Source organism: Panthera pardus, unplaced genomic scaffold (genome assembly GCF_024362965.1).
Source record: "Panthera pardus isolate Hobbes unplaced genomic scaffold, ASM2436296v1 HiC_scaffold_24, whole genome shotgun sequence".
In the NCBI taxonomy this organism is placed as follows: Eukaryota; Metazoa; Chordata; class Mammalia; order Carnivora; family Felidae; genus Panthera; species Panthera pardus.
Genome location: NW_026526810.1, coordinates 46,603,235 through 46,620,958, shown reverse-complemented (window position 1 = coordinate 46,620,958; position 17,724 = coordinate 46,603,235). Strand labels below are relative to the sequence as shown.

The 17,724-nt window shown below is 34.8% G+C and overlaps 1 protein-coding gene across 7 annotated transcripts in view; it reads right to left on the bottom strand.

Moving 5' to 3' along the window:
• ATP8B4 (ATPase phospholipid transporting 8B4 (putative)) overlaps positions 1-17,724 on the bottom strand; it is a 253,329-nt gene that overhangs the window by 65,852 nt on the left and 169,753 nt on the right. For all 7 annotated transcript variants that reach the window (XM_019442149.2, XM_019442151.2, XM_019442152.2 and 4 more), the window contains exons 14-16: positions 16,926-16,969; positions 11,624-11,789; positions 4,797-4,985 (exon numbers count right to left, since the gene is read on the bottom strand). In XM_019442149.2, coding sequence (XP_019297694.1) covers positions 4,797-4,985; positions 11,624-11,789; positions 16,926-16,969 — 399 coding nt within the window. The remainder of the gene's footprint in view (positions 1-4,796; positions 4,986-11,623; positions 11,790-16,925; positions 16,970-17,724) is intronic.

Below are 17,724 nucleotides of genomic sequence, written 5' to 3'. Positions count from 1 at the left end.
TAAGGTTTGAAACAACTTTCTGGATCACAGTTCCACGGTCTGAACACTGACCATCACAAGTTTCATCAAGTCAAAGACTACTGCATGCTTTCATTCGATTATACCTTTTCTCTAAAAACAGAATGCCTCAAAACAGATGAACATGAATATTGACTATTAATAGAATATAAAATTTAGAACTTGATTTAAAGAAATATAAATAACAAAGTACAGTGAATTAATTTCCATTCTAACCTTTTACTACTCTTAGCTAAGACTTAATCTAGTCTAGTTTCCTCCTGGGTTTGAATGTGTATAATGCACCTTGGGAACTGTTTTGTGTTGACTTATCCAGGACTTGTCTTCTCTCCTAAGACTGTTGGTCAGCTCTCCTAGATGCCAGAACTCATGCAGTTTTTCTTGTGCCCTGGCTCTAATTGCCCCCATTGTGGAAAGAGTTGGAGGGTGGTGGAAAGCATATATAATTTATCTAATTGTTCAAGTGGGGGAAAAACATTTAATTCTAGGGAAGCCTTTCTTGCTTTTCTTCTACAGCAATCCAATTTAATAATTTCTCCCATATTTTCTCCCTTCTATCACCAGAGCTATAAAGGCAAATTATGTGCCTTCTACTTTTACCAGTATGACTTCCCTATGACTGTTTTTTATAGTCTAGGCTAGGACATCACTTCTCAAGCTTTTTGGTCTCAGAACCCCTATGCACTCTTAAAACTTTGTGAGAACTCTAGGCCTTTTTAAGCGGGTTAGATCTAATAAGATTTACCATATTAGAAATTAAAGTTGAGAAATTTTATTATAGCAATGGTCTTAGAACACTAATTATATTACTATAATAATATGACTATTATAATAATTATGATAATAAGCATATGACATATTAACATAGGTAACATTTCTATGAAAAATAATTATATTTTCCATAACAAAAAAAATTAGTTTTGGGAATGGCATTGTTTTACATGATTACAGGTCTGGTTTAAAAAACGGTTAGATTCCCATATCCACTTCTGTAGTTCAATCTGTTGTGACATCACACATCATGTGGCTTTTGTAAAACTCCACAGTATACTCATGAGAAAAAGAATAAAAAAGACAAATACCATTAGTATTATTATGAAAATGTTTTTGTCCTTGTGGATCCTCTGAAAACCTCCCAAAGTTTCTTAGGGTTCCCCAGACCACACATGGAGAACCACTGGTCTAGGAAATCACACCAATTATGATTTGTTCAAATCTCTTACCATCTCTTTGTCTCAGTTTCTACATGTGAAAAGGAGATATTTAAACAATCTAACTCCTAGGGTCCTTTCCAAGCTATATTCTTCTCATTCAGTAAACAGTTTACATTTCCTTCATGTTTCTTAATCAAGCATTAACCCCTTAGAATTTGTGTGAATTCAATTTCATGGAATCCTGCTTAATTTTACTCACTAAACCTTTCCTTTTGCAGATCAACAAGTTTTTTTTCTCTTCATTCAAGGCTCCTAGTCATCTCTGCTAGGAAATCCCAAGGCTAATCATATCTCACTCATTTCAGAAGTTAGCCTTTTTAAAATCGATTTAAAGAACACAACAGTTTTAAATGGTCGAGATAACATGTGGGCAGAGTCTGGACAAAAGTCATAGATTTTTAGTTATAGATTCTTCTCCTCTTACCAGTCCTTTATACATTGTTGTGCCTCAAAGACTTTCCCAGGATCTAATTCCCTCCCACTCTTCATGCAGTCACATTCATTTCTAAGGCTTCAGGGTACATTGACAGGATGATTGATTTTAAATGTGTATATCCTGCCCAAATCCATCTCCAGCACTCCCTTTGAATATGTATATCCAACCACCAGCTAGATACCTCCTTTCGGATATGCTCAGCCACACTAAATTCAAACTGCACACATTATCTTCCTCCAACAACTAGGTATCTCTCCTATGTCTCTGCCCCAATAACCAGTTTCACCCTTCACTAAGTCTCCCAAACCAGGTATCCAGCCATCATTCAAACTCCTTCTCTTCTACCACCCATACATCCAACTGCAGCCATGGATTTCTCTTCATCACCTTATCTCTTGCTTATCACATTAACCTAAATGTTCCACTTATTGCAATCCTGCTTTTCTTCAAACTCCTCTGTAATCTATCTGGAATTATCTTCACACAACTGCATACAACCCTGCAATAGCTTCCCTCTGCCTTTGGATCAAGTATGGACTCTTAAACATGGCATAAACAGGAATCATCAAGACCTTTCCTTTTTCAGCCTATTTTGTACCCTGCTTCACCATCTTCTCCTGGGTGCAATCACACAGAACACTTTTCAGTTTCACATTCTCCCTTAGCTTCAAGTCCCTGGGACATGGTAGGCACTTACTAAATATTTGCTTAATTAAGTTGAATTATAGTTATGCAAAATTCATTGAAAGCAGCTATGCCTTTGTGACATAAAAAGAAAAAAAGTCACAAATGGTTTCCAAGTTTATGCTATAAGAGTAAATATAATAGCAACTCTGTGAATGATGATGAATAATTCTACTTTGCCATATCTCAGTTGGATGCCTATTCATATATACATATAGAAAAATGCCTGTCATACGGCAGTGTGATTTATACTTTGATCATCTCTAAAAAGTTTACAGTTGAACAGGTCTTACTAAAGATCTTGCAAGGGCTTTTCAAGGAGCTAGACTAATTTATTTTTCTTTAATGTTTACGTGCCACTTGCCTCTATTAATATCTTTGAATTTTATCTCTGTATTTTTATTAGAATTGGTCCTTCCAAAATTGTACAGTAAGATTTATATGTTTATCAGTATAGTAGATTCTATATCCTCTGACAAAATTCTATATAGAAATCTATTTTTATTTAAGTAACTGAATTAAACCAGGGCTCTTGCCCCAGAATGAAAGTAGTACTAGTATTGAAACTACACATTCATGATTCAATGAATGATAGCACCCCTCCTCCAAAAAAGGAAGGAGGAGAAAGAGGAAACAGAAGAAGAGGAAGAGGAAGCAGAGGAGGAAGAGGAAGAGGGGGAAGAGGAGGAGAAGGAGAAAGAGAAGGAGAAGGAGGAGGAGAAGGAGAAGAGGAAGCAGCAGCAGCAGCAGCAGCAGCAGCAGCAGCAGCAGCAGCAAATATCTGAGTCTTCACATCAGGGTGTTGTCCCCACAGACCAACCCATGTGACAATCATGAGACTAGCACTGTTTTATTCTTTGCCTTGTTATCAGAGACTTTTCTACCCTAGTGGAGCCCCTCTTTCAAATTCCTTCTGATTAAAAACCAAACAGAACCTAAATAAAGCCCATAAGCCTCCATGCATTCGGTGGTGGAACAATACCTTGCTTCATATGGGATCCATTAAGTCAAATATCTGAAGTTTGTGGTTAGGCTGTGATTTCTCCACAGCCCATAGTGGTGACTGATGCTGGGGAAAAGCCAAAAATTTCCCTGTGTAGCAATTTTACATTTTTGTCAACACCCTCATAGCAAAGAGAAGCCAGTTCTAGGCCAACCCAACATTAGTAACACCTCCCCTGAAGCTGTAAATAGAAGAGAGCTTCTGCTGATATATGGTTAGGCCAACGCCTAGAGCAGCGTATGTGCTCATCGGCAGCACTGACGATGACTGCCTACAGCCTGTTGTCAAAAAAATAAACATAAACATCCCCAGATGATGTTTGGTTTTTACCTGCTGAGAGCATTCTACCACAGCTACTTTCCAGTAGTTAGAGGCCAAAAACCCAACCATGTACACACACGTTTTCCACAGTAGAAATTGATTTAATATGTCCAGGATATTCATAAGTTACAAAGTATTGGCTTAAATTTTACTTAACAAGCATTTATAGAAAACCTACTACGTGCCAAGCTCTATGCTGGGCCTTGGGCTGGGTAAGATGGCTAAAACACAGCACTGCCCTCTAGCACATACTCTAACAACTGGGAAGGTCATGAGTATCATGGCACTGGTATCACACTGGTGTTATGAACAAGGTGCTCTGAAGAACAGAGGAGAATGCAGTTAATTGATGAGTAGAAGAATTAAAAGAACAGGTGGCATTTAAATTGGACATTTCCAGGTGAGTAGAAGTTTCCAAGAAAAGAATTAGGGAAAAAGAGTCTTAGGTAGGGGAAACAGCACATACAGAGGGTGAAAGCGTACAACGCATGCCTGGAATGCAAGACCTAGTAAGGCTGGGCAAGTTTGAGGAAGTAGAAGATAAATAGACTGAAATCAGATTGCAAATAATCTTGAATGCCATGCAAGAATGTTACCCTCTAAATTCCAGGAAGCTACCAAGGTTTTTTATGTAGGTGATGGCAAAATCAGGTCAATATTTTGGAAAGAATACCTTGGTATCAGCACAGAGCATTATTTTAAGGGGAAATAGTTTTGAAGATATTGCAATAATACAGGCAAGTAGTGGTAAAAGCCTGGGAAACATCTCTAGAAAACACAATGAGTAGTAATTGAGGATCTATTAGTTCTGTGTGTCTCAGTTTTGTTATCTTTAAAATGGGCGTTAAAATAATAGTACCTACCTTACAGGGTTGCTGAAATAATTAAATCAGTTAATTCCTGTAGACAATCTACAATAGTGCTGGATTCAATAAGCACTTGCTACCCATCAGTTATACTTACTAGTGTACTGTTGAGGCTAAGTTGAAAATGAAAGTTTATCAAGTTACAAAAATACCACAATTCTCAGTATGTAAGTAGGAATGAAATAATGCTTAAGAAGCATCAGTGTGATGAGTACTACCAAAAGATCAAACACAATCTCAGCTACCAGTCATACCTATGACAGACATCCTTTTTCTGATATTGTTGAAGTCCAAGAAGGCAAGAAGTTGGTAAGTAACCAGTGTTCCCAATTCTTCTATTGTTATTGTCTCTGAGGTTCGAGACTTAAAAATGAACCCCAAATTTCTTGCAGCAGTCACCAAAGCCCCTTCATCAGGTGACTGAACTTGGTAAATCAGCTGCCCTAAAAGGAAAAGAAACTATCGCATTAAACTATAGCCAAAATAGATTGTATTAAACAAAAAAAGTAAAAGAAACAAATGTATTGATATTGAGAATAATCGCTAATATTCACAGAATGCCAGTGCTAACTCCAACTCATCCTATAACACTCAACTCAAGTGTTAGCTCCAGAAGTCAGAACTTTTCTACATGCCAACCAGCCAGACCAAGTGCCTATACTGGGAGATACTACAGGACACCACCCATACCACCATCAGAGCCCCTGCCATCTTATACAAAAAAATCCATCTATGTGTCTGACTCTCCACGATGCTGAAAGTTCCTCAGGTCAGAGGCCATGGTTTTGTATTTTCAGTGACTAGACATGTGTAGTGAAAGTTTCACAAACTAAAACACTTAATATGTATTAATGCTCATAATCCTCATGATAAGCCCTTGAGGTAGGGATTATTAAAAAATTATTATTTCCATTTTATACCAATGACCTATGACTGAAGAGTTTATATGATTTTTGCAAGATCACACAGCCAAAGAGTTGATGAAGCAGTTATTCCAAGTTCCACTTCAGTCTGCTACTAATGACCAGTTTATTATAATGCATACAAGAAACCGCTTGAGATGTAAGAAATCAAACCACTGTGCTCATTCTTGGCGCCTGATGTGTATGTATCAGGCTGGGAGGAAGAGGGGAAAAGAGAGAAAAAGAATGAACTGAGCAAAAAAAAAAAAAAAAAAAAAATCAAACCAAACCAAACCAAAACCAATAAACTATAAAAATAGAGCATATACAAAGACATTCTATATAAAATTATATTGTCTTTGTTTATAAAAATACATTTGAAAAAATAGGCAAAGCTATATCCCTATCTACTGACTTCAGGCGATGTACAAGATCAATTCTTAACAAAATGAGTTGCATTATATACTATGATTCCTTTTCATGTAAAACAAATAACTACCTATCTACTGCATATATTAATTTATATATATTAATATAATTTATTAATTATAAATTGATTTATATTTATATTTTATATTAATTTATATTTATAAATAAATATTTATTAATATTAATTTATATATATTAATATATATATATAAGGGTGAAATGATGACACCAAATGTTACCAATTGGTTACTCCTGTAGGGGTGAGATTAGAATACTTCATGGACGAAATTATTAGCTCTGCCTTTATAAATTTTGTAGTGTGGTTTCACTTGATACAGTAGGCATAAATTAATTTTGAAATTCAAAAGGGAAAAAATTATAGCAGTTTCTTTATCTACCTATGAAATTATTTAACTTTCACTTCTTCAACATAGTAAACTGGGTGCCAGGACCAACTTCCCTGCTACAAACAACTACAGATTCTGTATAAAACATTTTAATAATTTTAAATACATCCATAAAAGATGTACTGGCAAGAAAATAAGAACTATTTAGGCCAAAGATGAAGAGAAAAAATACAGATAGAATAAAGGTATTACTGTAGCCAGCTTTTGCCTTGAGGACATTTTCTGATCATTGATCATTGGTTTCTAGCCTCTGAGAGCTTGAGTTAGAGAAGACGTAGCCCAGGTAAGAAGTTTAACGGGAGACCACCTCTTAAAACTGGGCCTCCAAGGGTGCCTGAACGGGTCAGTCAGTTAAGCATCTGACTCTTGGTTTTGGCTCTGGTCATGACCTTGTGGTTTTGTGAGTTTGAGCCCCACCTCAGGCTCTGCATTGGCAGCATGGAGCCTGCTTAGGATTCTCTCTCTCTCTGCCGCCCCCCCTCTCCACCCCCGCCATTCGCACTGTCTGTCTCTTTCAAAATAGATAAATAAACTTAAAAAAAAATGCCTGGGCCTTCAAAAGACTACTCTCCTGGTATAGAGGAGAATTGGATATCAGGGCCTCCTTCAAGAGTGCCTGTAAGGAAAAATTATCTACCTATAAGCGGAAAGAAAAATTTTTTCTGCTGAAACTTTAAGACCAAAGACTGACTTTCACACATATTTGCATCCTAAATTCATAATACTTGAGTGACTTGAAAAAAATCAAACTGGAAATTTAGTTTAATATGTTCCTACATTAGAACACTACAAGTCCTTTATGGAGGTACTAGCCTTCATCTCAGGACCCAAAGAATTTCTACAAATAAAGTTCCAAGTAAAATGATCATCTCACAGTGAAAAATCATTAAAATCACAATAAATAAGACACAAGCAGAACTAACAGAAATAATCTAAGATCTTCAAAAACTTCAGATGTTGGAGGTATTAGAAATAGCACACTCAAATACTTTGATAGATTTCAAAAAATTTTTTAAAAAGGCATAAAATTAGGCAGATTTGAAAAAGAATCAAAGACCTTGTAGAAATTAAAAATTAAAAACTGCATATAGATATTGCTAGAGAAAGAAGCAGTGTACTGTGAAAAAAAAAATGGAGGAACTATGAGAATATATCCCCAAGAGATAGGGAAGAGAAGAAATGAGAGACGTGTTAAAACACATAGAGAAGAGAATGAAAATATCTGACACTGAAGATCTAACATGAGAGGGAAAATGAGTCAGAGGCAAAGCTGGAAGAAATACATGGCTAAGCAAATACCATGTCATGGTAAAAAAGATACTCTACAGATTCAAGAATCTCAATGAATTCCAAGTAATATATTTTTCAATCCACACCTATAGTGATAACATGGAAGAAGAAATGTTAAAAGTAGCCAGGGAGATAAGACTGACGACCTTCACGCCACAATTGGACTAGGAACTGACTATACAGTAACAGAAATAGCAGCAGGACACAGTGGAATACCTTCAAGGTGCTAAAAGAAAATTGTCACCTTAAATTTCTGCACATAGCAAAATGTTCAAGAATAAGAACAGATGAAGTTGTTTTTCCAAAGTTTTTGAGAGTTTATTAGCAGGAGGTTCTCTCCTAAAAGAAATTATCGAGAATACTCTTTATGTCAACAGAAGATCAGAGTTGGGACAAGCATTAAAGAGCATAGAAATGAGTAAGTATGTAGGATAGATCTAAGCAAACACTGACTATAAAAACAATAAAAGTAACCTCTTGGGGAATTAAGAAAGAAAATACATGACAAGAATACTGTATAAGTCAGGACAGGGTTGATTAGTATTGAAGGGTTCTAAAGTCTTTGTTTGGTTTAAAAGAAGGCTTAGGCTTTGATAAGTTCACTATGCTAAAATTTCTAGGCTAACCACTAAAATACAAATAAGGATTCCAAAGCAGAAGTAAAAATGGACTAAATCCATAAGAGGGGAAAAAAAAAGAGAGAGAGACTAAGACAAAAGTTGGGGCAAATGTGAAGTACAAAATAAGATGGTAGAAATAAACTAAATGTATCAATAATTATATATTAAGTACTTAAAATCTACACATATCAATACTCAAGAAAGATAATGGACTAAATGTTCTGCTTAACCTTTAGTTCTATCAAACTATTCTTTTTAAATGTCAAAAATTATCTCGTTCATGAAAGATGTGCCTAAAACACAAAGAAAAAGATAGATTGGCAGGAAACAGTGGAAAAAAGATAAATAATGCAAATACTAACAAAAGCAAAATACCTATAACTATATTCATATAAGCCAAAATAAACTTTAAGGCAAATATGTGAAAATTGTGTAATTGAGTAGTCAAAATAATCCAAAGAGAGGTAGAAAATTGAACAATACAATTAACAAACATTATCTAATGGATATATTTAGAACTCAGTGCCTAATAACTACAGAATACACATTCATTTCAAGCACACATGAAACATTTACTGAAACTGAACATATACCAGACCATAAAGCAAACCTCAATAAATTTTAAAGGATTGATATAATGAGGCAGTAAGAAAAAAAATTCTAAAACTTTTATCTTTCCATACACTAAAATAGAAAAATCCTATTAAAACACTTGTATTTTCCACTTTTCCTGCCTCTGCATTTTCATCCTGGAGAAGGGAATGAGAATGTCAACTTCTCCAAATGACTTCTCCATGAAACAGTACACCTTTGAAATAAAAGCAATAGCTTCAACTATAAATTATACAATTATAAACTTTAAGTTTGTTAGATTTGGTTCTATTCTTTTCCATAATTAATGTTTATATTAAAAAAGTTTGTTTTCCAAGGTACCTTAACATACATGGATTTAAGCAATCTATACTGTAAATAAATCTTTAAAAGGAGAGCAAAATAATCCTCCCTTACTCAGTGATATAATCCTTCACTTAGAATTTGATATCTTAAAGCAAGAGATAGAAGTAATTTAAAGATATATACATCTTCCTCTCTTTACTTCAAAATACCTTTATATGGCAGGATGTTAGCCAATATCCACAAGAATGGGTAAAATTTAAGGAAGACCACACTAAATGTTGGTTCGAATGTAAAGGTACTACAGCTCTCATACACTGATGGTGGGAATGTAAAATAATGCAACCATTTGAAGAAAAATGGTTGGGCAGTTCTTATAAAGTTAAACATATACTATGATCTGGCAATTTTCATACCTAAGTGTTTACCAAATACAAATTAGTTAAATGTTTTTTTTAAGACATAAAAATGTTTATGGCAGCTTTATTCATACTAGCCCAAAGCTGGAAACAACCCAAATGTCCATGAACAGAGGACTAGAAAAGAAAATTATGGTACACTCACATAATATAATATTACTCAGCAATAAAAGAATGAACGATTGGGGCGCTTGGATGACTTAGTCAGTTAAGTGTCTGACTTCAACTGAGGTCATGATCTCACAGTTTGTGAGTCTGAGCCCCACAACAGACTCTGCTGTCAGCACGGAACCTGCTTTGCATCCTTTGTCTCCCTCTCTCTGCACCTCCCCCACTCCCACACTCACTCTGTCTCTCTGTCTCTCTCTCTCAAAAATAAATAAATAAACTTAAAAAAAAAAGAATGAACTATTTACTGATACATCAACATGGATGAATAACAAAATCATTACATGGCATGAAAGAAGTCAGACACAAAAGAATACAAATTGTATGATTCCATTTTTATGAAGTACAAAAACAGGCAAAATTCATCTTTGATGATAGGAATCACAGCAGTGGTTGGCTGAGCAAGGGGGTTGGGAATATGGACTGGAAAGGGATATCAGTAATCTTTCTAGAGTAATAGAAAATATTTTTACCCTGTTGGGGTGATATGAGTAATCTCTCTAGAGTGGTAGAAAAGATTTATACCCTGTTGGGGGGGGGGGGGTTACATGGGTACATATAATTGTCAAAACTCATCAGAGAAAACACTTAAGATCAGTGTGTTTTACTGCATTTAATTATATCACATTGTGAGAAAAATGTAAATCATACTAGAAAATAAGAATGAATACTATTAGTAAACTAGAAATTTGAGGAATGTCTGCAAGATAAAAAGTAGATTTGATCAATGAAGAAGAGAAAAATGCAGCACAAAGCATCTGCAAAAGGAAATGAATACAGAAGTAAGAGAAATCCCCAAAAGAGTTTCCAAAGTCAGTTAACAAATGAAAAGAGAAGTGCTCTTGGGGGCATCATTAGTAAAGTTAGTTGAGGAAGTGTACTCAGCACTCCAGCCCATTTGAGCTCCTCCATCTCCCAGCTTACTGTGAACAGGCTTCAGTGACCGTTGCCTCCAGAATAAAACCTTCCCATGTTACACTACACAAAGTGCATAATCCGCTTCTGGAAACCTCAAAGATTTGAGTTCTGCAACTGGAGACCAAAACTAAGAGCCCGAATCACTCCAGAAGTCCACAAGGAGAAGAGAAAGAAAATGAAAGAAAAGAACCCGGGTGAGTGATGTTTTCTTCCAGGCCAGACCTTAAGTACAACTCTCTCTCAAGTGAGCATATTGGCACAGATTCCTAGCACTAGATCTGAAAAAGTAAGACAGTTAACCCCAGATGCCATATGAATTCCTGGAGGGAGGAACTCCACACCCAGAAGGCCAGCCATACATTCTACCTCTTCCACACAATATTGGGAGACTGGTCACAGTAATCAGAACCTACATTCACCAACAGGCAACCAAAAGTTATCAAATGTTTGAGAACATTAAAGGTAGACACAGAATTCAAAAAACAACATTCTATAATATGAAACCTCATAAAGGAAACAAAAGAAAATTTCAAATCAAGAATAATTAAGATCCTTAAAGAGATCTAAAAAAGTATGTAACATTAAAATAAAAGCAGATTGCTATTAAAATAGTTCAGGACATGAAATAAACTCAAAGGCAAAGATAAAATAAACGTACTTAAAGGCACCGTGATATCCTCAGATAAAAATATAATTAATCACTGCCCTCAGAATTATAAAGATCAGTTTAAGTCATAAATGTAACAATATGAATCCTCACAGCAATTAAAACTGGGGGAATGGGTTAGCCCAGCATATCAAGGACGCAACTAAGGCTTGAATGTAATCCCAACAAAGAAAACAAAAATAAATAATAGAGAGAGAAAACATGTATACACACATATATATGACATATATATATACAGTCGACAGTCTTTATATATTTCACTTTTGAACTGAAATTACTTGGGTGGTAATTTTTACTCAATCACTGGCAGCAGAAAGAAATCAAACTTGTAAACAAGGTTCACCACTGAAACACACTTTGTACTTACCTGCACTATTTTCCTCCGACATGACGGTGTGGCAAAGAGCAAGTACCCTAAGAAATTCATACACTTTGGAATCCCCCAGTTTAATGGATTCCATCAGACGGTGGTCAGAGAACTGACATGTTCTATCTGCTTGGGGATTGACTGCGAAATCCACAGGTTCATTTTTCTGTAGAAGAACAATAGAAAAAAAAACTATATACCTCTTTTCAATAATAACCTTTTAAAATTCAAAAACACTTCCTCTATATATTTTTAGTGCTTGTATGATTTTTCAGCCTCAAACATCTGGCACTACAATGGCTTTCTGTTTCCTCATTACTGTTAAATATTATCTTCTCATTTCAGAGCCAAGCACCAAAGCAGTAAACCTTCCAAAAGGATAAGGAAAAAATATCCAATGGGTGTACAGATCCTCAAAATACTTATTGCAATTCCAAAATACAAAGAAGCCCTGAAAATGGTAAGTTTTTTTCAAAACCTACTCAATGGCAAAACCTGACCTGACTTGAGCTCATTTTGGCAGCAAAATCTGACCTAGAATGGTATGTGTCTAATTATAGACTTTTTTAGTCCACTTAGTATGAATTAATATTTTCCAACACAAAAATATTAATGCATTTCATTATAGAGTGCTTTCTGAGATCCCTCTGGAAGTACTTGCATAATATAATGATAGGATTAAAATTGGGATCTTGAAGAGATATTTGTACTCCCATGTTCACTGCAGCATTATTTACCATAGCCAAGAGGTAGAAACAACATAAACATCCATCAAAAAATGAATGAATAAATAATATGTGGTATACACATACAATGGATTATCATCCAGCCATGATCCTGTCTTTAGGCACAACATGAGTGAACCTTGAAGGCACAATGTGAAGTGAAATAGGTCAGTCACAGAAGGACAATTCCTGCATGATTCCACTTATATGAGGTACCAAAATAGTAAAACCCACAGAAACAGAAAGTAGAATGGCTGTTTCCAGGAGCTAAAGGTATGGGGAAATGGGAAATTGCTGTTGAATGAGTACAGGTTTCAGTCACTCAAGATGAAAAAGTTCTAGAGATCTGCCTTGCAACATCATGAGTATTGTTAATCACAGTTTAGTATACACTTAAAAGTATGTTGAGTAAAAAAAGAACAACATGATAAAAGAAATAGGGTACAACAAAAGAGTGGACGATGATTCAATGGTAACTAATATCCCTGTTAATTCACTGACTTCCGGAAAACACAGAATGTACTTCTAAAAGTTTATTACTCAAGACACTAGTCCTGTGATAATGTTTTCGCTAAAAATAGTTGATGGGGAAATACTTTTAATATATCCTTTTCTTAGAGACTATAGAATGTTTTATATTACATCCAAGTATATGTATACCAAGTCCTGCATACAGGACACTCAGTTGTGTTTATCCCAGAATCATAGACTTACTTAATCATAGATTGTTTTGTTCATGTGATAAATTTTAAGAACTGCATTAGTGGAAAAAATTATCAACTCGCCGGTAAGGAGTAAAATACACACTGACCTTAGACTTCCCTGAAACTCCCAGGGAAGAAACTGTGACTCAAAGAAATTAGAGTCAATCAAGCTGTCATTCAAGTATAAAATTGGCACACATATTTGTTATGAACCCTTCTTGAAACTAAAGGATGAACCTCATCCCAGTAAGAGATAACTGGAAAAAATCATTAGTAAAGGCCTAGTTAGGGGTGAGTACCTAATCCCTTTAAGGGACTAAATAAAGAAGAAATAGAGAGATTAAGATGCTAAAACAAAATGTGTATATTGTGTACCTTGACTATGCAAGATGAAAAGACAGCTAAAAAATGGTAAGATTCAAATTTCTTCATTTTATTATTTGAAGGTCAGATGATATCTATCATTTAAAGATTCAGATCAACTTATAAAAATCTATATATATTAATAAGTTTCTATAAAAATAGTAGAAAAATATGAGGGAAAGAGGCAGAAATATAACTTCATCGTTGTTCATATTAGGAAATTAACAGACACTGCCTTAAAAAAAGTATTAAGAGTATTATGAAAAAAAAGAGTATTATGTAAACTCTTGAAGGTATGAAGTAGAAAAACAATGAAATGCTTTCCTAATGTTTCTAAACATTATAAGAAATGCACACATACAGAATAAAGAATCCATATAAAGAGTTATTAAACACAAGGTACATTATTGTTAGACACAAAGTACAGAACCTAAATGTTATAACTAAGACAGTATATAGCCCAATGTAGATGGTCCAAACTCCATTATTAAAAGATTGGAGTGCAAAACAAACTCCAATCCTATGCTGTACACAAGAGACACATATAAAGTTATTCAGAAACACAGAAAATAAAAGGTGGGAAAATGCAAATGAAAACAAACCAGGAGTCAAGACATTAATATCAAATAAGGTTGAATTCAGGCCAAGAAAAATTAAATGAGTCAAAGAAAAGCAGTTTTGATGTTAAGTTGTGTACTTCATAAAAAAAATAAATAAATAACCAATATAAATATCAATTCACCCCCAAGTAGCATCAATACTTCTAAAACAAAGATTTCAAGGGGAGCCTGGGTGGCTAAGTCAGTTAGGTGTTCGACTTGGGCTCAGGTCATGATCTCACAGTTTGTGGGTTCGAGCCCCGCATCAGGCTCTGTGCTGACAGCTCAGAGCCTGGAGCCTACTTTGGATTATCTGTCTCCCTCTCTCTCTGCCCCTCCCCTGCTCACGCTCTGTCTCTAAAAAATAAAATAAACATTAAAAAAAAAAAAAGAAAAGATTTCAAGCTATGTAAGACCTATATATAGGAAGAGATTTTCAAAATATCTAATTAACCTCTTTCATGCTAACAGATAAAAGATAAATAATGAAACAAGAGTTAAATAATATAATTTACAAGGTAGGACTGAATGACATATAGGTAAGTTTATATACCTTGAAAGCAGAATATACATATGCTTTCCTTTTAAGAAGCCTGGAACATTGACAATTTACTATATTGAGCCACAAAGACAACCCCAATAAATTCCAAAAGGCAGAATCAATACAAATCTATTCTTTATTAAAAGTACAATAAAGTTAGGGGGAAGGCCTCTATCACTTGGGAATTTTAAAACTCTTGCTTAAAAACGTTTCAATGTGGATATTCAAATTGATAGGACAAAAATAAAAAGTTTAATAAACTACAGGCCAAATCTATGTGATAAAATTGAAGAAGTATTCAGAGAAAAATTAAGAACCATAGACATTTGTATAAAAAAAGGAAAACATAAGTTAAGCATCCAAGTATGAAGTTGGAAAAAGAACAAAAGAAACTTTAAGAATGAAGAAAGGTGGTATTAATAAAGATAAAAGCAGAGCCTACTGATTAAAACACAGGAAAATACATACAAATAATAAATAAAACCAAAGGCTATACTTTTGGGTGGGGGGGGGGGAGAAGGGGCAACTTTCTAATGTAATCAAGATAGGAAAGGAAAAAGACAATCAAAAATAAAAAATGATTTTTTTAAAATAGCCACAGAGAGGGGCATCTGGGTGACTCAGTCGGTTAAGTGTCTGACTACAGTTCAGGTCATGATCTCACAGTTCATGGATTGGAGCCCCAGGAGAAGCTCTGTGCTGAGAGCTCAGAGCCTGGAGCCTGCTTCAGATTCTATGTCTCCCTCTCTCTCTCCCTGCCCCTCCCTGCTCACACTCTATCTCTCTCACTCTCAAAAATAAAGAAACATTAAAGAAATTAAAAAATAAAAGAAAATAGCCACAAAGAAAAAATTAAAAGGATCCTAAGAGACTCCTTGCTCATCTGTAAGACACAGATCATTTTTATGTTACATAAACTGTCCCACAGAATAAAAAACTAAGGAAAAATTTTTAAAAATTATTCTTTTTCTAAAGTAAATTTAACATTGATAGCAACTCAAACATTACGTCCCCAGAAACCTTGAGGACTGATGTGTCTTACAAATCCAAGGCACATACCTAAATAAAGCATTAGCAAACAGAATCTAGAAACACACTGAAAAAAACAATTTAACATGACAAGTGACATTTATTTACAAAAACCAGGGATGGATGATAATCCAGTAGAAAAATGGGTAAGGGGTGCATAGCTCAGTTGGTTAAGCATTTGACTTCAACTCAGGTCATGATCTCAGGGTTAGTGGGTTCGAGCCCCCAGTCAGACTCTGTGCTGATAGCTCAGAGCCTGGAACGTGCTTCAAATTCTGTACCTCCCCCCACCCTACCCACCCCCCGCCTCTCTCTCTGCCCCCCCCCAAAATTAAATAAACATTAAAAAATTAAAAAGAAAGAAAGAAAGCATCTGCCTTTGGCTCAGGTCATGATCTCACACAGTTCATGGGTTCGAGCCCTGCATCAGGCTGTATGCTGACAGCTCTGAGCTTGAAGCCTGCTTTGGATTTTGTGGTTCCCTCTCTCTGCCCCTCCCCTGCTTGTGCTCTCTCTGAAAAATAAGCATTTAAAAAAAAAGAAAAATGGGTAAAAATTAAATACAGTAAGCTATTAAAAATATAAAAAAGATATCCAACCTCACTCATAAGAGAAATTAAAGCTAGAATCATATTGATATATCATTTTACATGTCTTGCAAATATCAAAAAATGACAAAACACTGTATTGGTAAGGGTGGGGGACAGCACTCTTGTACATTGCTTGTAGCAGGATAAACTGGTAAAAAATTTTAAAGAAGACAATGGCAATATTTATTAATTATGAATGGACATACTTTGGATTTAACAATTCCATTTCTAGAAATGTAACTTGTTAGCATACAATCCATGCAAAGTAACATAAGCACACACTGTTATTTCTGTTGCAATTTTTTTACTAGCAGAATATTGGAAATATCCTGAATTTCCATTGGTGTCTCCTTACCATGAGACGTGGAACAATATAACAGAATACTATTTAGCCATTGGAAAAAATAAGACAGCGCTTTTTTTTTTTCCCACTGATCTAGTAAGATCTCAAATACACTGCTGAGAAAGAAAATTAAGAATGGTACAGATAATAAGCTACAACCTATGTAAAAAATGGAGAAAATACTTCCTCATATATACATAAATATCTCTAACAATTAAAAAACAGAGAACTCTGTGGTTGAGGTACCTCAATAGAAGGAATTCTGAACCATATGAAGCTATTTTTTTTAATGTTATGTATTAAATATATCAACTTGTCATAGTGGAAATCAGTCCTCCAGGGACTCATTTTTTTTAAAAAAGTATGTACAATTTGAAATTAAAAGAATGAAATTTATCACCTCCACACCTTAGTCATGTCTGTCTTCTGACCCATGCCATCATCAGCTTCACCTGCCAAAAAAAAACCTTGAGAATTAAAAATAAATGAAATAGAAACTAGATTTACACATTTGGTTTTAAAAAATACACTTATTTATTAAAGCACCATTACCAGATGGCATTATGAGCTCAAACGTAGACTTTTTAGGAATTTTTTCAAACTGTAACCCTAGACATGGTGATTAACCCAGAGAAATACTCATATTGCCCAAGATAGAACTAAAATAGAGTATGCATTAAAAACAAAATATGGAGCTCATAAATCATATTCTTCTGTATTTTTATCCTTCTGTTGCTACATTTTACCTCTGATGTTTGCAAGAGGCAAATTTTTGTTTTCTACTTCATCCTCACTATTGGGGAATCCAAAATGATATCCTAGACAGACCAATTCTCATCAACGCTTGAGCTTAGTGAGTACATCTTTGTCTGTCTTGGTTTGGGCCAGATACATTTGTGTAATATCAAGGCCAAATTAGCATGTAAGAGTTAAACAATGTCAGTGCCTTCTGCAGTAAAACATAGCCACCTATGTGCCAAATATTGAAAAATAACTTTTTAGTATAAAGCCAATATATGCCTATTATAGATACATTGGACAAACTCAAGATGTTTATAGTAGAAAATAAAAATTACTAATAGTTCTATCCCATAAAGATAACCAGTATTTATAGAACTTTTTTCATGTTGATTATGTGTGTGTGTATACAAATATTTCTCAGATTGTTGAAAAATATCTTGTTCCTGCTGTTTTTAACCCAAGTGTC